Here is a 24267-nt window from a genome sequence, read left to right as displayed (position 1 = left end):
CCACCTACAGTGCATCATACTTTCCCATGTCAATCATTAACCAAGAAAATATCCCTACAGACTTACTTATAAAGCCAAGCTGATGAAAACAGCTCCCTCATCGAGGCTCCCTCTTCACACATGACTCTAGTTTGTGTCAGGCTGATAAAAGTAACCAGCAGAGCTTGATAATACCAGATTTAAGGAAACTCTTGACTCAATATATATAATCTCCTGAGCTCCCAATACCCACTCCTATTAAGAAAAGATCTAGGATTCCTCCTTTTGGTTTTTACATCTTATTCTACATTCAAAACAGCACTAAATTCTAATTATTTTATGGGGGGAAAATCAGTGGTTTTCAAGCTTTCTAAACTCCATTATGTCAGTCGGGGCACTGCCATGATGCGTTTATGTACTAACAATGGTCCTAGTGAAACACACAACTTCTGATGTAACTTTGAATTTCATAGATCAGAAAACCTTCCATTTCTCTTCCTTCCTGGAAAAAAAAAGCACAAAGAACAAAAGGAAATCCAACACTGAGTGACTTATTTTTTTATTTACCAAGTAAAGGCACTGAAAGCCGTAATTCTGATAATTACAATGAAAATGAATAACATTTATTATGTGCCTGACACTAGTCAAACACTTTATACTACACAGAAACTACAGGAGGCAGACACTATTATCTATTTCCTTTTACAAGTGAAAAAAGCAGGCTTGGAGAAAATTGCTTATCTAAGTTCTAACTATGAAAAATAATTCCAATTTTCACAATCTTTAACTACTACAAACATAGCATGAAGACCTAAACAGAATTAAAATTCTAATAGGTTTAGTTTGGTGAGAAATGTATTACCTTATCCTAATTTCCTTATTTTTACTACAGACAAACAAAAACCTGGTCAGTCTGGTAATCATCCATAGAAGTGTGTGGGAACCATGGCTCTCTGACAGCTTGATACTGGTTATGGGCAAAGGGAGTCTCTTAAGCCTACCCTTTATGATCCTCTAATAAGAAATGATATGTATATCATGATCAATCAAGCACCATCCCAGAGAAAAGTGGCAACAAATGGTTAAGGCATTGAGAGTCTGGCAAGACCTTTAAAAACATGGTGGAATTTCTCCAGAGAAGTGGACTCCAGAGCAAATACCGGCCACTGTGTGCACTGTCAGCAACTTCCTTTTATGAGACATGGAGCCCCAGGAAGTCGGGGATTTGCTGTGACCAATCCCTGGTGCCAAGACAAAGCAAAGGACACTTCTTCATGTCATGCTGTCTGGGCCCCAATTCATAAATTTATTGTACGTTGACACTTTAGAAGAAAACACAAAGTAGAACAGTGAAGCAAAATGAAAGATTAATATCTCCAACTGTTGGATGCCCTTCAGCCAAATCCATAGCCCAATTGGGAAGCAATTTTGCTTTAGTCATATTTCAAATGCAACACAGGTTGTAATAATTTACTTGAATCCAGATTGTGGAATTACCAAACTCTCTCTCTCTCTCTCTCTCTCTCTCTCTCTCTCTCTCTCTCTGTGTGTGTGTGTGTGTGTGTGTGTATCTATCATCTATCTATGTATCTATCTTTCTATCTATTGTCTATCATCTATCTACCTAATCATCTTCCAAATTTGGACATATTATCTTTCCAAATACTAGATTATTGTTTGAAGTAATTTACTAGTTCTCAGGGTGAAGTAAATGAGTTATTGAAGGCTGAATTATTATCAAAGAACAAATTCTGGCCACTTTACCCTATCTCTTAAATCCAGAGGGTTTAGTTATAGCAGAAAAGTTCTCAGGGTTTGTACTAAATGCCTGGAAGTTATTGGAGAAATTTTACACAGTATAGTCCCTGAAGCACCATCTATTTTCATACATTTCATGAACTAACAATCACTTTTACATTTTAATTGGCTGGAAGTATCAAAGAACCCTATCTGATCACAACGGAAAATATTTGGAAATTCAAATTTCACAGTCTAAAAATTGTATTGGTATGGAGCTACACTTGTCATGCTACCTATCAATGACAAGTTGACTGGATATGATTGAGGCTGTCCATGTTGCCTACAAAGCATAAAATACTTACCATTTGGTCATTACACAGCACTTTCCCAAGCTCTGTGCTAAATTAGATCCACAAACAAATTTAAAAACACAAAGATAAGGACTCTTCAACTATGAAATGAGCTTAATTTTATTTATTTTACTGTAAATGTGTCTTCAAGGAGGAGACAAAAGTAGTTTAAAAAGGAAAAAATAAAGTCTGAGTCGGGCAGTTAAATTCCAAATCTATATATAACCCCAACTTTTCCAGTCTTTATGTGTTATCTATATTGGGTTTACAATCATGTCTCGTAACCATAATATTCCATCACTGGCTTCTTACTGCTTATGTTTCCACATGTAACTCCCACAGATGGTTGTGTGGCTCAACATAGTTGAGATCACAATATAATCCATAAACTGGAGGTTAATAGTTGTCACTATAATTAGCACTACATGTGCAAGCAAAACAGCAAGACTTGGCTTTTCAAGAAGGTCTTCACATGGATTCTCATTGAAGGCACACAGGCCCAGGCTGACAGATTCAGTTTTCCCACCAATAAAGCTCTGAAGAAGGGCACTGGTCTCTGAGCCACCAACCTACCCTGCCCTTCTCTGGTTTGGCATTGATTCCAGAAACCATACTGACTGATAAACAGCATTGTGACTGCAGACTGAATGTACCCCAAGCAGGCCACCTACCAATGAAGGGTAGAAACTATGCAACCAATGAGATTGCAACCTGGAGCAGATATAATCACTTCATGGGGACCAGCCCCCTCCACTTAAGTAGTAATACAGTAAGAAACTTCTTCTAACTATCTTCCTAATGATCAATGAGGCAAATCAACGCTATTTAATGATACATACCTCTGGCACCCTCATCCCAATCCTTCCCCTCCATATACCTAACGCTTATATCAGTACCCCAAAGACAAACTTAGAGTCAATGGACTCTGATATATGTTTCTCTTCTCAATACACTATGGTTAAATCTCTCTCTAGTTTGCACAGCTAGTCATCACTTTGGTTGATATATTAGGACCATGTCTGGGCACAGTTTTTTTGGAATTCCTGGAGCTAAGGCTTTTATCCTAAATCTTTAGTTAAAGCTACAAGATGAATTTTTTTTTTAATCTAGTCTTGGAAAGGATAAAAAGGGCTATCATCAGCAACTACTTCACTTTCATTTGTTCATAAAATATTCTTGGTAGTAACTTAATCATAAAAGACAGATTAAAATTAAATAAATCCAGCTGTTCCTTCAAACAGATATATCCAACATCCCAGAATTAAACTAAGCTATCCTGTGTTTTCCTCATTAACCTCAATAAGCATGAATCACACTGCAGTGGGGAACTTATGAAGAAGATTTAGGGAATAATAATCACTCTTCATATGTAATAGGAAAATCCTATTATGCTTCTACAAATTGTATTAAGAATATTTCACATAAAATCTGTTCCTATTCAACCAGAAGGGGAAATGTCAAGAAACGACGGTTTTGAGACAGCCTCTCATTTGTTTCCTAAACTGTCACCCATGAATATTTTGTACTACAAAATATGGAAGTTTCCATAAAGGTAATGTTTCAATTTTGAAATGTATCAGAAAAATCTCAAGAAGACTGGTATTTTAATACAGTAGGTTATTTCCAAACCTTTCTTATACTATAAGACTGTGGATCACTAAAGGCAAGGTGCTACCTCCCCAAATTTGGATAAATTCTCTTGAATGTGTGTGTAACTAACTGCCTGCAACACTGAAGTGGGAAGTACTAGCTCATATTCTGAGGTCTGTTTTCCTGGCTCTAGCTTGTTGCCCCTTCAATATCCCAATGCTTTTTTTTTGTGGAGAAATTAAAACACTTCCAAATTAAAAATGTTTTCATGAGCAGTTGGACTTGAGGTTATTTATGACAAAGGAACTGACTGGATGTTAGGTTGCCCAAGATGACATAAGTATTTAAATAAGCCAATCCTCAGGGATAGAGATTTCCTTTAACTTTTGTGGTCATTCCAATCTAAAATAATACATATGACATAAGTTATATTACTCTACTCCAGTCTGCAGGAGGAAGTCTGGAATTCATTGACCTACCCTTTTGGATGGAACCATGCAGTGCATGGGTGTTTAAACAGCGGCAATTTCTAAAGTCCTTTCTAGCTGGAATCAGTTCAATAGCCCTCCCATTTCTTTTGGATTGCAAATCTGTGGCTAGTTTTCTTGGCCCAACATTTTGAAGAACCCCCATTGCCTCTGTCACCGAAGAAGATGTTGGAAACTGGAAATAGCCACATATCCTAGGAGACGAGTTTTGCCAAATGAAAGAACATTGAGTTTTCACCAAGTCCAAAGAAGAATGCAATAATTGAACTCTCTCTCTGCAAACTCAGGGCATTGATGTACTCTTTGGAGAAACTTTTTAACCTAAGGCCAATTTTTGTTAGCTTAGCTGCAGAAGACAGCTGTCTCTTGGCTTAACTAAACCAACTTTTCACTTCTATGTTCTCTGTGTATGCCAGGAGACACATCACTACCCATGACCACGGCAGGACACTGTCCTCTTGTTGAACTGTATACTTTTCAACTTTTAAAATACTGGTTGAAGAAAAACAAAACGAACAAATCAGCAATTCCATCACAAAAAAAACTAAAACAAAAACAAAAAACACAAAGCAAGCTACTGTACTCAGAAGAATAAAAAACAACAACATGAACATTAAAAACAAAGGTCATTTGCATTCATTTTCTTTGTGAATATAATATTCTTCTACCTTAGTAATTTTTTCTCAGCATATTGTATAGTCACTAGGTGTGGGGAAAACTTGTCTTCTGGTTAAATTAAGTTAATTTAATGGTCACTTTGGGTCTAAAAATGAAAAAGGAAGAAAGAAAATGTCATCTCAGGGAGAAAAAAGACAATTTAAATGAGAGAGAATAATTTTGTACATCCAGTAACTTGTTTATATAGATCTCTGCAGAATCTATAAAATCCTGTATTCTGTCAATCCAATTCAATTATATTGTCACCAGCAGGCCATATTGACTGTGACATCTGCTGAGTCACATTTAATCTATTTGTTTCAAGAAGCTGGAGAACTTCTAAGGACTCAGGCTAAGAAACTCTGCCACTAGTAAATATTACTGTTAATTATCATTAACTGAATGGTTACTTTATGAGGAACATCCTACTGTTTTACTTGTATTATTTTCTTAATCTGCATAGTTATCTGAGGATGTATGGCAAGCATTCAAGATCTGCTTTGTAAAACAAGCAAACAAACAAAAAAGTAAAAAGAAGGACTAGACCAGCAAAACCTTATTCTCTTCACTAGCAAATCTCCTATCTTGCTTCATCAAAGATCAACCTGAGTAAGTAACAGAATGACACTTTCAAGCTTAGACATCAGATGAGCCACCACATAATGCTAGTGTCAGGACAAATTCTGACAAGGGGAGCTCTCCTTAAGGGACTTCTAGTAACCATCCATCTTATTTCTTCATTATTTTCGAAGTGAACAAAACCATTTTCTATGAGAAATAAACCTTTAAAACATTGTCTGAGAAAACTATTAAATATTCTTCTCAACTCCATATACTGGGAATATGAAATCACTTAAAGGAAATGTTAAATAGTTTTTTTCATCACATTAAAGGATTCTTCTCTGCAATATTTTTAAGTAATTAAATTGGCTCATTTTAGTGTTCTAGATTCTGGCCCAGTTTGATTATTTATACAAAAATACAGACATAAAAATGACATAGATATTATGTTATTTGATTGGCCACTGTCGTTGTTACCCATTGGACAGAAGCTTGACAGCAATCAAATGCAACCTTAGTTTTTGCTCAGTCCACAACTGCACAAAGAGGCAAATGAACCTCAAAGGATTTATTGAATTGTAAAACAAACAGAGGCTGGAGAGGTGGCTCAGTGGGTAAAATGCTTGCTACATAAACACCGAAGTTCAGATCTCCAGAACCAGATAAAAGCCTAGCAAGTTTGTAATCCTGAACTGGGGCTGAGGAATGGAAAGATTCACGCATATTCTGGAGTCTTGCTGGCCAGTCAGTCTAGCAGAAACTTCAAGTTCATCTAAAGACCCTGTCTCAAATGTATAAAGTAGCGATGAGATTGAGATACAGTGCAATGTCAACGATTGCCCTCCACACATGAATACCTGCATGCACATGAATATCACACACATACAAAGTAATTTCATCACAATGGTATACCTTCCCTCCTCAAAATTTAAAGTGTCTTGGTCAATGTTCTATTGACTAAGTGAATAGTGAAGAGACACATTACCACGATAACTCTTATAAAGGAAAACATTTAATTGGGGTGGCTTACAGTTCAGAGGTTCAGTCTAGTCCGTTACCATCATGGTGGGACATGGAAACATGCAGGCAGACATGGTACTAGAGAGGTAGTTGAGAGGTTTACATCTTGTGCAAGCAACAGGAAGCGGCCTGTCTCACTGAGTGTGGCTTTAGCATATATAAGACCTCAAAGCTCACCTCCACACTTTCTCCTATAAGGTCACACCTACTCCAACAAGGCCACACCTCTTAATAGTGCAATTTCCTATGAGCTTATGGGGCATTTACATAAATAGATAATTTGATAAGGAAAGTAAGTGCAATCTCTTGGACAAACTCATTTACACCAAAGACTATTAGAGTGAGGTGAGTGTGCATTCCCAAAATTGTCATTATCTAAGCTTTGGAGTTGCTTTCTCCTGTGCTTGAACTACTCTTCTGAGGCCTTTGCATAATAATAAGTAGTTTCTTCTAGCCCCAGCTACTGCTGTCATACTGTTCCCAAGGTCATTCGGAGGGAGTTTTTTCCTTTGTGAACTTTCCAGGTTTGTGTCCTTGATAAATGTTTGCCTTCTGCCTTTAGGTTGTAGGCTTCAAGAGAAAGAACAAAGGCCCAGCTTCTTTCTTCCTCAGTTCTCTGCCTCTAGCAAAGTGACAGGCACACAGTAGAGCACCGGTTCCCAACCATCTTAATGCTATGACCCTTTAATACAGTTCCTTATGTTGTGGTGACCGTCAACCATAAAATTATTTTCATTGCTACTTCATAATTGTAATTTTGCTACAGTTGTGAATCACAATGTAAACATCTGATATGCAGGATGGTCTTGGGTGGCCCCAGAGAAAGGGTCATTCCACCCTAAAGGGATCACAACCCATGAGTTGAGAAAAACTGAAGTAAATGACCTTGCCTTTCACTGGTGGGGACTTATGTAAATGAAGTGGGAGCCTAACCCCTCTGGGAAGCATAGACTAATGTTTTGTTTATTTCATATTTTCCCCATGCAGAGGCTGTTGCCGGTTCTCCCATTGAGTTCTGGACAAGATAGCAAAAGGGGAGCAGTCTAGGGCATGTCAAGTCCTACCTGGTTTTTAACCCTAACTTTTCTCTAATCTAAGTTTATTGTTTTGGTTCAAGTATAGTTTCATTATAAAGTGTTCCAAACCATTGGATATAGCTGTCTCTGGTACCCCATGTCTGTGTTTTTATAACATCATGATGCCCAACCTTCTGATGATGTAATGGCCCCAGCAACTTAAGTGTGAAGTTCACGTCCATTTACCCACTCTACTATGAAGACCTTCCTAGTTTACAGAGAGCACAGTGAACCACATAAAAAGCAAGTCTACCTGTCTTTCCACTTCAGAGACAGGAAAGTAACATAATATTGCTAGCTTTCCTTAAACTACTTGATAAAACAAAGGAAGATGCCAAAAATAGCAATGAAAAGTTTAAGATCTTTCCCATTATGTAATTCTCTTTTTTCCTGTGGAATAGTTTCTAGAAATAATAGTCACACTATTCCTATATAGGTAGTGGAGAGATTGATATTTGACACAAGGCATATAGACCAGTCAAACAGTCTGTATTTAAGTGTTTGCATCCAAAGATTCAATACCAGAACGTGCCCATCAGTAATAACAAAACATAGTGGCATCTCATCCATGACAACTTCAAATTATCCCCCATTTTATAACAAGAACTTATATTTAGAAGGTTCACAGCTACCTAAAACAATAAACTGCATTTTGCAGGATAGGTTAGAAGTATGTGCTAGACTACATCAAATCCTTAGAGGAATGAATACATCTTCCTGATTGGATATAGGTGACCCATCAATAGACATGAGGGGATGGATATCATTCTTGAGATGTGGGAGACAGGAAAAGCAAGGCAGTCAAAATCAATGTCCTTGTCTTGTGCTTCCAAGGCGCTTGAGAAGGAAAAGCATGTCCATTGTGCATGAATCACTACCTTCTATTTTAAAGATCAAACTCATGTTCTAACACAATAAACTCCCTGGATGATCCCGGGTTAGCTGTGTGATCCAGCAAAGTTACGTGTTCTGAGCTGGAAAGGACCTTTGAGGTTCTCTTCCACCTCATCACTGTACTGAAGTGAAGTCTGAAGTGAAGTTTGATGTTCATAGCTAGTTGGTAGTAGAACAGGTTATAGGCATCCTGCATTCTATTTCATCTTTCCCCTCTTCTGCGCAATTATCAAAACTCCATAAAAATTACTCTGAATTCTCCCTCTTGGAAGCCTGAGCAACTCATTATTTGGAACCAAACATCTCTTATGTCTGAGAATGTAACAAACGGTACAGCCCAATATATTCCAATAAGGCTGCTCAACCTTCCACCATGAGAAGAAAATAAGACACAGCAAGGCCCAGGCCCCCAATCCCATGTGCCACTGCTGGGAACTGATTGAGGAGGAATGCTCATGGTTGTACTTCTGGCCTAATTAACCCTACCCTTTTGGTGTTTCCCCTTTCATCAATGAAACTGGTTATTCTCACTGTGACACCCCGTCACAAGATGCCAAGGCATGGAAGCTATAAATTCAGAAGGCATCTACTCTTTAAAACTCGATTCTATAATATTATGAGGAACAATTATCATCCACATGACTTTTTTTTCTATAAAATATTGCGTTGTTAGTCTTTTTTACTCTTTGCTCTTTGGGTACTTACCACCCAACTTCCAAATAAATACACAGAGACTTATCATTTCTTATACATACCTAGCCCTAGCTTGGCTTGTTTCTAGCCAGCTTTTCTTAAATTATCCCATATACCCTTTTCCTCTGGGCTTTTACCTTTTTCTATCTCTTTTCTTTCCTTCTCTGTGTCTGGCTGTTTGGCTTGGTAGCTGGACCCTGGCATTCTTCTCTCCTCCTTTTTATTTCTTTCTCCTATTTATTCTCTTTACCTAACAGCCATGCCTATCTCTCTCCTGCCTACCTATTGGCCCTTCAGCTCTTCATTAGCCCAATCAGGTGTTTTAGGCAGGATAAGTAACTCAGCTTCATAGAGTTAAACAGATGTAACATAAAAGGATGCAACATATTGTTTGCATAATTAAACAAATATTCCACAGCATAAACAAATGTAACACATCGTTAACTAATATTCCACAGCAAACTTGCAATGGGAGTAACTTCAACAATTAAAGGAACAGTAAGGGAAACACATAAATCATCTAAATAGCTACCAAGGGTTACAGCTCTCTTTGGAGCAGGGAAGAGACTATATAGTAGTTATTAAGAAAGTTACCATAAGCATTACACAAAGTAAACAATATATTCTAGATATTAGCATGTTCCTTGAGCTTCATCCTTCTATTCACTCTCCCTCTATCCTTGGAAACCTGCTTATAATCACTTGGGAAGCCATACACTTATACTTGAATTTCACAAATTTCATTTTTACATGCCAGTACAACACATTTCTTACCATCCTCATTTTCATCAAACACTGGGGCTTTGCTTGAAGTATTGGCTCCCATGGTCAAGTCTTCAGTGACCTGGACACTCTACTTACAGTATGCTGGAAGAAATACTCATCTTTGTCAGTACAGGTCTTGGAAAGTCATCTGGAATTTATAAAAAGAAGGGAACAAAAAAAGTGGTATAGTTATAATATGGTTTGTGATAATGCCCTGAATGTAGACTGTAACAAAAACACTAACTTGTATTTTGTACTTAAATATTATAATAGAAATGATAGTGACTAAGTCAACAGGAAAAGCTACACTGCACAATTAATTATCATCAAAAGCCAATCTCTACTTAAAGCAAAATATTTTCCCAGGTATTAAACAAATTAAGTAAGGTCAGTTGACTTCAACATAAAAATAATATTACCCAAGCTCTAAATTTTAAAGAAAGTAGGCTAACTTTACATTTCCATTTATTTTTTATCTTTATTTATTTATTTTTTGCTGTGTGATTGAGAACAAATTTTAAAATCTTCAGCATGAACTTGCCTTATTTTTCCCTTCTCCTTGGAAGGTACTACACTGGATTGGACATTACTAGCTGGTAGGTGGCATTCTCCAAACATTTTTTTTCCTTCTTCTGAATTTGGAGATGATAATGGTCTTTATTTAAAAGGAGAGTTAAATGTGACCCACATAATTTAACTCTTTGTAAATATATAGCATATATATAAAAATATTATATATTCACATATGACTCCTATGTTGTATCATATGAATACACACATGATTTTGCTTGTTTGGGAGCATATTCTCTTATACAGCTTAGGTTGGTCTTCAGCTTCCATTACCTACCTCAGTCCTCAATAGTTTGTTTACCACAAGCCCTGGCTCTTATCTTTATGTACTCAGTACACAAATGTAAATACATATTTTACACAATAAATGAAGTGCTTTTATGGTATACATATTCAGAAATTGTTGATCACCCTAAAACTCAAATTAAATTATATAACTGAGAGATAAGAGCGCCTGTAAAATGTACATTTATTCACTGATTCCTTTAAAAATGTAAGTGCAAAGACTCTTGCCATCCTGGAACCTATTAAGTCTGGGTTCCAGTCCTAAGAATTGCATGATCATGGCCTTGAAACAGTTACGCAGCCTCTGGCCAATAAAATGGGGACATAACTCCTCCAGGAGTCACAAGCTGGAGTGCCTTTAAGTGCCAGGATGCTCACAAAGGACCAAATCAGACCAGGTACAGGACATTCAGGCCTTATGAGGACAATGGCAACACTGGCTTAATATAAAAAAAAAAAAAAATGCACTCGAGATCAGACAAAGAAATTGTTGCTGTGTGGAAACTCTGGCCAGGGATCTTTAGAACTTCTGCAACAGGATGAAGAGCCAGAATTTATGAAAGAAGATTTTAAAATTCAGTTCAGCTCTACAGCTCAAAAAAAAAAAAAAAAGTCATGCTCGGGACAAATATGATTTATAGATATAAGTAGAAAAGCAATAGAAACACAATAATTAACAAAGTACCTGGCATATAGAGTATGAAAAGAATAAATGTTTGTTTCCATTATTTTAACAGGTACAATATTCCCTTAGCATTTGTTATTTTTTCAGTTGTTGACACTTGTGGACCTTTTGTTTTGTTACTTTTTCCCCTTGGACTTTTTACACATGAAGTAAATGCAGATTAGATGCAGAATTAGAGACATTATCAAGATAGCCTGGTTTATGAGTAAGTTATTTTTTAGAGAGCTCAGAGAATCCCTAGGTATAGAAGAAAATCTCATTTTCTCATTAGGAAAATGTAAGTCAAGCTTTCATTTGGAAGGATGATCCATTAAGGAATTGCCACTTTTCCAACTAAATGCCAACTGTTGGCAAAATGCCTTATGGTCTTTAAAAAGAATCATTAACTGCAGAGCTAAGAAAGAGTCAGCAATTAGGAAGTGACCAATTAAATGAGCTAGGGTTGGGGAGAGGATTGGGGCAGGTGGCTGGTGGCTGCAGCAAGCTCAGTGGGATTATTGAGATCCAGAAAGATAGAGAGGCTACTGTCTATGTAAGTTAAAAAATCAAAAGGCTTTTTAAAAAAGAGAACAATGAATGAAGAAAAAGTATGACCTATGCCCATTGCATTTGATGGAGGGTTAAGAAGCATAATGGAGTACCTTTTGTGCTTTATTATTGCATGGAGTTCAGGGGGAAAAATAAATAGCAACGACTCTACTACTAGCAATATTAGAAAAAGAAAATTGATCCTACACATTTTAAGGAACAATGGTTGTTTAACACCACAGAGTTGGACCATACTCATGTCTGGTAAAAATCTGAATATATGCTTTCACATACCCCTCTTGTATTTGTGTTCACCTCTTATGTTTTTCTAAAGTAGCCCATCTGTCTGCTACATAAGATGTGCTAAGCATTGATGTTGCACTTTGTCAAATCAGATGGGGAAAGAGGTAAGAATATTACCATGTTTTCCCACATTTCAGACTTCTTCTCTGGTGTGCAATTTTACCATCAGTTTCAATGGGAGAAAGGTATATGTAAAGGTAACCGTTGCCATGAAGTTTAGAAGGGGACAGTTAAACGATACTAGATAATGGCTTAGCATCATCCCCATGGTAGCAACTGCATGTAATCTGAGAATTGTCTTTAACTTTTTCTCCTCCAAGTGGATAACGAAATTAGGTAAGTTTCTTTCATAACTAGAAAGAAATGGGCCCTCCTCTGGCAGGAAAACGGTGACTCATTCTTCCTATTCTGTTGAATAGAGAACAAGAGAAATGTTAAGACTCCCATAAAACCTCTACCTTCCCTGACCTACTGTTCTGAGTCCTCAGAGTCAGCTAAGCATGCTGAGCAGTGGCCATGAGAGGAAAGGGAATCCTGGGTATACAGGGAAGAAGACAGATTTGTCTTGCAGGAATGGATAGGAATTTACACTCTACTTTGAGCCCATAACTACCAGATTATTAAGTACAGCCTAATTTTCCAATATCGGCAGTTTAAGTGTGTCTTGTAGGCCTGAACAACTCAGGAGGTGGGCTTCTCTGAGCAGCTCTGTCTCCCTAGTGACTCCTAAACAGAGGACATCAGGTGTGATGCAAGAACGTTGTAACATCTGACAGCATCATGTAGATTTCATTATCACAATGTGTGCATAGTCATAATTAATTTTTTGCATTAAAAACACAACTTAGAGACACAAGAAAGAACAAGAACGGGAAACGTTCAAGTTAGCAACATTCTCTATTAATTGTATTTTTCAACTTTGTTTCATGATTTTTAGGTATTGGAAGTTACAGATAAGTAAACATTTCCACATTAACCCTCAAAACAAACGGACTGCCTCTTCCACCTCCCAGCTCCTGGATCTGCACACACCTCCGCACGTTTAAAACGGAGAAGTGTCTTAAAATAAGCCTTCTGAACAGCACCTCGAAGGGGGTTGCACCTAGCGTCTTGCTGTGCTCATTAGCCATCCTGTTTCGGAGATCTAAGTATGAGCATGCACATCTTTACAACTCTGATGTATGCTTTGTAAGTGCCCCCTAGCAATCCATGGTGTCAATACAGCACACTTTACTTTTCTGTGTGAAAATGTTCAAACTCTTTGGCTTTGGATGGGGCAGGGAGGGGGCCTTGTGAAGATGATGACAAGAATACGGAAAGCAATGCTAGCTTCTTCCGAAACTAGATAAAGGAAGCTCATGGGAAAACCTCCCCTCACTCATTTCTACCCAGAGATCATATATCTTGAAGTCTTTGGGATCAAGGTGGTGCGAAGCTGGAGGAGTAGATGAGGGTAATAACTAGGGTAGGTCCTATCTTCCATCTGGTTGTGCCAGCCCCGCTGACTGACAGACTGCTTTTGTGTTTTCTCATCCCCATCCCTTTCAACTTCTCAGCTTCCCAACAGTGACCTTCTTCACTCAGGGCGATTCTGTATGTGCAATCTCTACTCACCCACTCCGAGTCCTTTCTCCAGCCCTTCCACTCACCTCAGGATGATGATTGCACTCGAGGAGCTGGGACTGACCACACTCTGCAGGCCGAGAGCAATAGGGACAGAAGGGACAGAAGACACCTGCCTAGCAGGACGCGGCTGCTGGAGCAGCTCAGGCAGGGCTGCTTGCTGGGCTCCAGGCACCTGCGGCTGTAGAAGGGACCAAGCGAAGCCGCGCAGCTCCCCAGCGAGGGGCGGGTCCCGGGAGAAGAGGAAAGCGCCTTGCAGTCCGCCAGGGGCGTCCCCAGACGGCGCCCTCCCCCGGAGCGGACTGCCAGTCGCCTGGACCGGTGCCAGTCGCCCGGGAACTGTGCGTTAGCGGGGGGGGGGGGGGGGGGGGGGAGGCGGACGAGCGCCCCGGGAGGGCGAGCTGGAAAGCAGGAGGGCGTGGCTGGGAGCCCGGGTCCCTGGCTCTGTCTCTAGTTGCTGCACGTTGAGCGGTCCCCAACTTCTCAGACCCAGGCAGGTCGGGATTTTCCTCAAAGCGTCTGTGGAGAGGACTCCTGTCCCCCTGCTTTACTCCTGGCAGCGCTGCGGGGTGGTGGGTGTGAGGGTGGCAGGTACTAGAGAAGTAAGAACAGTCCATGGCGTGCCCCCATTTTATTGCTGGGTAATTATTCAGGGAATGGTTGCCCACCATAGCAGAACCATCTGTGGGGACACCTTCCTGGCCCCCAGTGTTTTCTCCACCTCTGTATGCTCACTTGCTGGTGGAAGAAAGAATGGGGACCCCCCACAAGCACAGAGGAAGTGACCAAGAGAGAGGCATCCAGGCCATCTTCCAAGGCAGTTAGTTCCCTCTACTTCCCTCTGTAATCATCAGCGCAGTTGAAGTAGCTTCTTATTTCGCTCCAAGGCCACGGTCACACTATTCCAGTCAAGAAAAGAGTGGTCCAGCAGCTGCTTCAGAAATGACCTGTGTGACAGCAGGGCAGCTGCCAGGAGGGAACAAATGGGCAGTGGGGGATCTAGTTAGGAAGTGGCAACAAATTCTGCCCATCTTCATGTATTCCTGCCATATGGGAATCCCAGATAACCTCTGTGGAATACTCAGATCGGTTAAGGGAAAGTGAAAATGAGAACTGTGGGATTAAATCTGCCCTTATTTCTAAACATTTGCAAGTTTTAACAATGTTTTTAAAACTGTTTAAAAACTGTTAGTAAAACAGAATGTATCTGTGACTAAAATGTCTTCAGAGCGCTACTCGTGGATTTGTCTAGCTGTGGATCCACGAGAGTGGAAACACAGAGCCGTACTGAACTTCTCAAGGTGGCCCTTGGTATCTGAAATTGTTGAAGCCTCACCAAGGACACAAGGAATGTTTCAGGATGAGATTTGCCGTCCCCCGCTCCAGCCACTTGCCTATTATTTCTCAGTTAAACATGAACTATGTTCTTCCCAAGTGTTTTAAAATTCAGAAAGGTCTTTATCTTACTCACGTGTTCATTTTGCCTTGGGCATCCAAAGGGAAAACTGTGCTTAAAGCTTTTGGAGGACTTGCAGCCAAACTGGGAATGCACAGGGGCAGGGGAGGGCGTGGTGGAAGGGTGGAGGGAGGCACTTGCTTCTCTGCTGTTTTTGTTTCTACATCTTTGTGTTGCTCACTGCTTGTGAAATACCTTTTTGGACAGGAAGTGGACGCTACAAATTAAAATTTAATGTGAAGGTTGACATAGCTTGCACATGGGAACTAAAAGCAACTGGGGGGGGGGAGGTAAAAATTTAATGAATTCATTATGGAAAAGGTTTTATTTCTAAAGCAAAATGCGGGCACCTGCCAATATTATTTTGTAAAGCCTGTATTAGTTATCAAGGAATTGGACATGCACTGCAAATTGACTTACCCTGCATTAATATCACTAATATCTCCCTAGTCTCCCAAGACACAATGAGTTCTATTTTATCATCCAAGAAACTAACACAGCAAGGAAGTGGACAAGACAAGATCCAAGTCCCCAGGAACCTCTCAGGTTGACATGGAGAGCTGTAGGATCAGACAGCCTTCTAGTCAAATGTCCAAACTGCCATCTCTGGGCTGTTTGCCGAGTCTCCTAAGGGCCCTAAGTTTCACTTTTTCAAGGTCGTTGAAGACTTCTGTAGACTTGGGAGGGTTGAGTGAGAGGCATAATAGTAAATATGGACAGCCCAGAGTACACACTCAAATTAGCAGCTATTAAAGTTCCCATTTCAGGGCTAGAGAGGCTGCTCGGTGGTTCAAGAGCACTTGTTTCTCTTGCAAGGAACCCAGCTTTAATTCCCAGCACCAGCATGTCACAAACATCTATTACTCCAGTCTCTGGGGATCTGATGCCTTCTTCTGACTCCCATGGACACTAAGCATGGGCATGAATGCATGTAAGTATATGCAGAAAATACATATAAAATAAAAACTTAAAAGTCTAATGAAAATTTTAAAAGATTGCCATTTCAGTAAACAAGCTACTATGCTGTGCCCCATCCTCCTCAGACCCGCTCTGTAAGCAATTCTTCTACAACTCCAGTCACTTTTGCTTGAAGCAAAGCTGCCGTTCACCAAGTGCACATGCTCCTTATAATCTAGGCATACAAGAGGATTTATTTTTAAAAGTTATATTGCTCATGAAACGAGTTAGTAAATGAAAATGTTAATACAAGGCACAGGATATCTTCATGGGTCAGGGAGGACTTAGAGGTCTCCAAAACGACACAGGTTATTGCCATTGCCTTGGTTACTCACCATAACTACTTAGTAATGAGCCTATCACTGAAGACATAGAGAAACAAATCTCAAACGGACAGGAGAAAATTTCCTCCCTCTTGGCTAGCTTTTATAGTGCTGGCAAGTGCTATGCAGGTTGCTGAGGGAAGAAAACATCAATGGTCTTATCCAACATAGGACTTTGCATGCTATAATACCCACATGCCCCACCATGCAATAGTGGCACAAGTGTTATAGGCTAATGACCTTTTGATTGGCTTTGCGGTCTGCTCCACAGGAGGGAATGCTGAGCCTGGTACTGGGAGGTTGTAGGTTCTAGGCTAGAACTTGCTATTGTTATTTTGCCCAGTGGTCATGTTATGATATTGCTTCCAAATATTAATGTTTATACAGTTAGATTTAGACTTCTCTCAGCCTTGGTTAAAGAAGTTTTTGTTTTTTTTTTTTTTGGTTTTTTCAGTGAATAGCAGTCAATGTAGGTATGCATGACTATCTAAGGTTCTAGGAACAGGAGACAGGAAGCCCTAAATGGAACATGTGCATATTATTCCCACACACTGCCAAGACTCAGGGATCATTGAGGAAGAGAAAGTGTAAAGAATGTAAGAGCTGGAGGATGGAAAGGAGAGCTATGAAATGCTTTCTTCTGCGTGTGACATGGTTGGGACTCATGAACCCACAGCAGCTGTGGTTCCCTGCACAAGACCTGCACAGCATGGAGCCAGCCACCATGCCACTGTAACAGGATAGACGATCTCTAGGACCTACCTCATACTGAGGATGTGGATAGTTGCAGGAAGGAGAATCATTCTTTTTGAGAATATGAATAATGGGGTTCTCATGTTCCAGCAGATGACCCTGTACCCTTACACGTATGACCAGCACCAACTATACCTAGTTGGCTATAAGTTTGGGTGTATGGGCGGGGTTATATGATCATATTTCATTGTAAACATGTATGGATGTTTCAGAAGTAACAGATAATTTAAATTATAGATGTATCCTGTCTATCAAGAACATAGTAGTTTCAACAAGATAATTGTACTTTATTCTCTTTATTTATTTCGGTGTTCATATTACCCACTGTCTCTACTTCTTGCCTGTTTGCCTGCTGTACACATCTCTGTGAGGAAAGAGCAGCTTGCCATAGCCTAGCTAGTAACTTGGCCAGCTGGGCTCTATGCATATGTCAATCTCTGGAGCCCCCTAGTGGAGAGAATGAAGTAGCCAAAGAAGCAGTGAGGAGGTTCAAAGTAAATCATGGTTTACATTACGAGTTTTAATACCATGGACTTGTCCAACCATGTTCCTCTTGTCTTGAAGTGCCACTGCAGATAAAATAAAATGACATTCTTTACCTGTCTTAGTTACTGTTCTGTTGCTGTGAAAAGACAGCATGGCCAAGGCGGCTCTTATAAAAGAGCTTTTCATTGGCGTTTCGGGGTAGTCTGTTGTGACCATGGCGGGGAGCATGGCAGCACACATGACAGGCATGGTGCTGGAGAATTAGCTGAGAGCTACATCTTGACCGGCAATCAGGCAGAGAGAGCCACTGGGCTGGGTGTGGGCTTTTGAAACCTCCAAGCCCACTGCCAGTGACTCACTGCCTCCAACAAGGCCACGCCTCCTAATCTTTCCCGAACAGATTACCAATGGAGACTAAGCATGCAAATATATGCGTCTCTGGGGGCCAGTCTCACTCAGACCACCACATTCCCCTAGTAGTCATTGTCGTAAACAGTGTGTCCTTGCCATTCTGTTCAACTAACTCATCTTGAGTCAGGGTTACGTTCTCTCCATCCAAATTGCCTGTCTGCAGGCTGTCCTGAGTCTGCCTCCCACAGGACTTCGGATAGTTTGTCATAGACAAACTTCTGGATTCCTTTTCACTCAGCTGTCACACCAGTTTCTCAGCTCACATTTATTCTGACGGGAGATGCTCCTTCAACCCCTTCTTTACCATTCTATCCTCCATTTCCCATCGTGCTCCTGGATTTCTCCTGCTGTTTGTTACTCAGCAGGAGCTGCTGTAATGATTGTTTCCTGACTACTTTGCTTCATTCCCCTGATTGGATGTAATACCATGAGGCCGGGAGTGACATCTGCTTGTCGATTCCTGCGTGTACAGTGTTGAATCTGACAGCTGGCCCACAGGAGACGTTCGGTAAAATATGTGATTTAGCCTTTACAGACAATAAAGATGTACTGTACCTCAAAGCAGGAACCTCAAGAAGGAAGCATCTCTTTGTAGGACAATGTGTGAGGAAAGCAAAGACTAACAAACATAGCATCTCACTCAGAAGGTGTTAGGGTTTAGGTAGAAGTAGCCTCCAAGCTGTGAGAATGGAGACATAAGGGTGTAATAATATTGGGGGGAAATGACAAGAAGTTTAGTGTTATTGGAGTAGCAGTGTAGCGTGCAAATAAAGATGAAAGGAACACCTTGAGGAAAGAAAGATTGTGTGAAAAACAGTGAATTTTTAAACAGGGCATCCATGGGAAGCATCAATTTGTGTTAGCAGCAAAACAGACCCACTTACAATTCAGTCTCAGTAAGGCCATTCTGCCTTCTTTGTAGAACACAAAGCTTTGTTTTTCTTGCCTTGGTGTGCAAATTATACCCTGCTGTTTAGCAGGTGTATTCTCATAACAACGGTCCAGTTCTCCACAGTTACAATCAGGTTGTAGCACAGCCTCGTATTTATGAAGTTCTCTGATATTTGCTGGATCCATCTCTGTATTCGTTGAGTTTCACGGGGTTTTTGTTCACAGGACCACTAGAAATACATCATGTAATCGTCCCCCGTACTATTTTTCTTTCAGGTATTGCCCTGGAAGGGATTCTCCCATTTGTTTTCCAATTTCACTGACTGACTGAACTTTAAAGTTTTCAAATATCGTTTACAAATTCTGTAACTCTTTCATTATCTGTTTAATTACCCACTAGGCTGTATTGATCATTTGTTAGGAGGGCTCCTTGCCAGGAGTTGTAGATAGGAAGACAGATAAACCAACTTCTGTTCTACAAGACAAGCTCTGCTGAGCCCATAACACAGAGCAGCAGGCTGTCATTACTGCTCACGTAGGGAGCCCCTCCCCACACACCTTCACCTAGAGAGAGAGACAGAGGGAAACACTTAGGAAGAAAAGGGGGCGTTTTATTCTAGTACCTTAGATAAGATGTAAGCAGACAATCAAAATACCCTGACAGCTGCCTGAAAATAGTAGAGGGTAGGAAAGTTGGTGTAAATTAGCAGAGGTCTGAGAATCCTTTGCTATACAAGTGTAGCATTGAAAAGCTGCAGGGGGGGTGCAAATGTTGAAAACCAACCTTCCTAATGCTGTGACCCTTTAATTCACGTCCTCATCTTGTGGTGAGCTCCTAAACCATAGGATTATTCTCATTGCTGCTTCAGAACTGTAATGTTGCTACTGTTATGGATCGTAATGTAATCTGATATGCAGGATTGACTTAGGCAACCCCTGTGAAAGGGTCATTGGACACCGAGGGGTGGCAAAGCACAGGCTGGGAACCTCAGATTTAGAGTCTGCGGCCCTTTGCTTCCTGAACTGAATGATGTGCATATGATGAGAGCACCTGAACTAAGCAATCAAGATGAGCGAGTAAGACACGCCCTGTGCCATGTGGTACCCAGTAAGTGGATTAGCATACAGCAAATGCCTCTTTATGTCTGACCAGTGTGAGCATGTGAAAGCATTGGAAGACATACCTTGTGCCATGAAGATATCCAGTAAGCTGATTAGCATACAGCAAGTGCCTCTTTATGCCTGGCCAGTAGAAGACAATCCACCTCATCATACCCTCAGCTGTGCCGTCTGCTTTGAAAGGTCCTTGCCAGGTGCTGGAGAGATGGCTCAGTGGTTAAGAGCACTAGCTGTTCTTCCAAAGGAACTGGGTTCAATTCCCAGAGCCCACATGAAAGGTCCTTGTCAGGAGCCATGCATACAACACTAAATGCTACAGAATCCTGTGCTATGAAAAGAATTTATCAACTACTGACAGTTTGATACATGGTGACCTTGTGATGCATTCCAAGAATTTGGGGTACATAACTGAAATATCCAGTGTAGTCCAGAGGTGTCAGCAAAGCTTTCACAGAACACCCATGTGTGGTCCTAAAAGTAAGTAATAACCAGTTGTCCAAAGGGAATAAAGAACAAGGGTTCCAGCCAGAGGGAACAATGTGGACACAACCCTAAGCTGGAGCAGAATGCCAGGTTACAGATTATCAGGGCTCATTACACAGAATGAACTTCAAATGCAATGGGAGGGGGTGATATAACCTACACATGAGGCCTGTGAACCCTGTGTTAGTATCAACTGTTCTCATAATAGAAAATGGAAAAAAAAAAAAAAACTGAAGTAGGGAGGTTTCCCAAACTCTGAGGTCTGATTTTTGGCAAAGCCATTTGCTACTCACATTATAGGCAGGCCTCTTTTCTTCATAGCACACATGTACACATGTGTGGTACAGTTTTAATTCTACAAATACCCTTTAATAACAAAAATAAAAATTTTAACATAATATTCTTGTGATGTATTTCAAAGGTAGGAAGTTTAAGTCACTAACCTTTTCCTCTTTGCAAGACTTTAACCCTCTTTGCTTTGAAAGACTTTGTACTTAACTTTCAGGTCTGCATTCTTCTGTGATACATTCCACATTCTTAGTCACCTCTAGATGAATCATTGATGTGTCCATCAAATATCCTCCAATAACACACAATTTAATTTTTTTTTTGTCAATGGGACACATTGAAATGGTTGTAAGCCACCTTGTGATTGTTAGGAATTAAATTCAGGACCTCTGGAAGAGCAGCTAGTGCTCTCAAACTCTGAATCATCTCTCCAGGCCCAAAAGCAGGAGTCTTACCCAGGTGTTCATCAGGATCCCAGCTTTTTTGTTATGACTTAATACACCCTTCTGCATCCTGTTCATAAAATACAAATTAGAGTAGAGCATCCCACCTGTGACCTGAAACACATCTCAGAGCTTTCTCTGCATTTGGAGATGTCATTGAGTACCCACTTCCAATTTGACTTTCTATTTGAAAAGAGAAATGATGATGTTGAACTTTGGAGTTTCTTTCTATGGACCTTCTAGTGCTGCTAGTCTATGAAGATGGAAGATGTCATATGACCTGTGATTAGAATGACTACCTATCTCAGTTTGCCCAAGATCAACATGTTGATGAGGATGCAGGTAATGGACATGAGTTATGAAAGAAGATAGAAAGCTAATTGCTGTCATTCATTTGAAAGTATCTCAGCTAGTGAGTACCCACTCTCTGAAAGACTTCTGAAGCACACCACCTGTTATCTGACAGGCATCCAGGTAGTGATCATCATCTCTGCCTTATGAATAAGGACATGGAGATTCAGGAGATAACATAATTTATCATTTAAAGTTATTGAGTCTAAATTGGGGTTACTCGATCTGTCTGCTCTCCATTCCCCCACATGAATGGTGCCTTCTCTGGTTCAAACCAGTTGGCATTTCCATTTTCTCTGAATATGAATGAATTCTACACTGGTCCTAAACATACGAAGAACACAGATTGATGGTCTTTTGTTTGTACTTCCTGACTTTGTCCTCACACAGAGTAACAAGATCATTTTATCAACATACAATCACTGAAACAAGGGAAGTAATTTGCTGTAACATTTCAGCTTTCAGAGTAAGGGAAAATTTATGTATGTTGTTGGAGTAAATAAACATGAATTAAAATTTTCACATCATTGTTATACATTAGTTCATGCATGCACGTGTGCATGTGTGTGTACATGCAGGTGGTCAAAGGGTGGCTTATGGAGTCAGCTCTTCGTTCCACCATTTGGGATCCAGGGATTGAACTTAAGTCTTAAGCAGTAGGTGCTTTTAACTGCCAAACCATCCTGCCAGCTGGTAATGGGTTATTATTTTTACTAGAATAAAAGCACAATGACAGTAGAAAATCTAGAGAGCCCTGGGCCATTCAAGCAAGAGGATAGAACAGTTCAATGAATGTGCATCACCTAATTCCAATGTAGACTTAATTGTTAATTTAACCATGAAAAATATTTTCCAAATTAATGATTAACTAGAATTGATACTGATTTGCACTGTCTCTTCAAAAAAAAAAAACCCCACTGGATTAGAATATTACTAATATTTAATTCTTTTTTCAGGGAACTTAATTTTTTTTAGAAACATAAAAATGGTACAGGACCCATGTGACAGGAAAGCAGGGCAAAGACTACTGGGGATGGAAAGAGAGAAGAGGGGACAGAGAAAAGAATAAATGGAGGGTCAGCAAACACAAACCAGATGAAGATGCCGTATGAAGCACTGCTTTATGTGTGAATTAAAATCAATACAATAAAAACCTCAACTTCTACTTAACTAGTGTTCTTACTCCCAAAGACCAAACAGTTGATTATGTCAAGTGTTTAGGAAAGATGCTGAACTGTCACCTTAGAAAAACACAGTCTTACCCTTGAATACCCAGAGTGGCATGCTAAACCTGGGTCTTCACATTTTCTTTTAAAATGTCTTCCATGACGTTGATATCCAAAGCAAAGAAACAGTGTAAAGATTCATTAGAAGTGCATTAGCTTTCTGACAGTGTCTCTGAGTTATCAATTCACTGCTTACTGTGAAAGTTCAACTCTCTGTACCAAGTACAATCCACTCCCTACACCCCGAAGAAGGAAGAGAGTTAAGCATTAGCATTCATTTCTCTCTGCTTCCTGGCTGTAGTTTATGGTGTGGATAGTTGTCTCTTATTCCTGCCACCATGCCTCCTCTACCACAATTGACCATACCCTCAAACTGTGAACCAGAAGAACTCTTCATTTCTCCCTCCCTCTGTCCCTCTCTCCCTCCCTCTCTGTCCCTCTCTGTCTCCCTCCCTTCCTCCCTTCCTCCCTCCCTCCTCTCCTTCCTCCTCTCCTCCCTCCCTTCCTTCCATTCCTCTTGTCAGGTATGTTGTCATAGCAACAAGTACCCAATGCACCTGCCATTTCCCAGCATTTACCATTGCATGATCTTAGATGATGTTGTTACCAGAGATGGAATACACAAAGGCAGATAACAATCCTAAGCACCATTCTGTTCCTGTTTCCTAAAGCCTTTGAACACTAGGCAGCATATTCCAAAAACATTGAAATACTGTCAGAGCTTAAAGATACCTGCTTTCTTTTTCAGACTGTCTTGTGTTTTGGTCACATTCAACACTCCTTTTATCTGTGATATAAAGAGAGCTTTGTAACTGTGTCTTGCCAGAGGACATCTGAGGATAAATGATGCACCGTGCTCCAGTGAAATTCCTCAGTTAATTGCAATACTTATGTAAACATGATAATAAGCATTATTATTAGAGGCTTATGACAGATACACTCATTTACCCCAATTAGTTTCATTTTAGCCGCAGACACTATTTCCTTCTTAAAGCCTGTAACTATCTACTAAGTATACCCCTCCAAATTATTGGTGGTACCCAAATAAGACTTCATTGCCTGTACCGTGTATTAGTTTAATAATGTGACACAAAAATCTTTGTGTTATAAATAGCTCCTTTTCATCCCAAAGGAATGGAGAGCACAGCCATCGTGTTTTCTGGAGTGAATACAGGGCTGCCAATGTTCACTATTTTCTTTGCCCTTTCCTGGCTCCCCATGATACTACCTAATTGTGTGCCCCCAGACTTCCCTATGGAAGATTTGCCAACAA

General features: G+C 40.1%; 1 protein-coding gene across 1 annotated transcript in view; it reads right to left on the bottom strand.

Annotated features, from left to right (window-relative positions):
• Nucleotides 1–9937, bottom strand: part of Stk32a (serine/threonine kinase 32A) — a 104973-nt gene extending 95036 nt beyond the window's left edge. The window contains exon 1 of the mRNA XM_051201041.1: nucleotides 9823–9937. Within this exon, the coding sequence (XP_051056998.1) occupies nucleotides 9823–9874 (52 nt within the window). The 5' untranslated portion in view covers nucleotides 9875–9937. The remainder of the gene's footprint in view (nucleotides 1–9822) is intronic.
• Nucleotides 9938–24267: the final 14330 nt, after the last annotated feature.

The sequence above is a fragment of the Phodopus roborovskii genome, unplaced genomic scaffold (assembly GCF_943737965.1).
Source record: "Phodopus roborovskii unplaced genomic scaffold, PHOROB, whole genome shotgun sequence".
In the NCBI taxonomy this organism is placed as follows: domain Eukaryota; kingdom Metazoa; phylum Chordata; class Mammalia; order Rodentia; family Cricetidae; genus Phodopus; species Phodopus roborovskii.
Note: the sequence above shows the minus strand (reverse complement) of the source record. Positions and strands in the feature narration are given on the sequence as shown.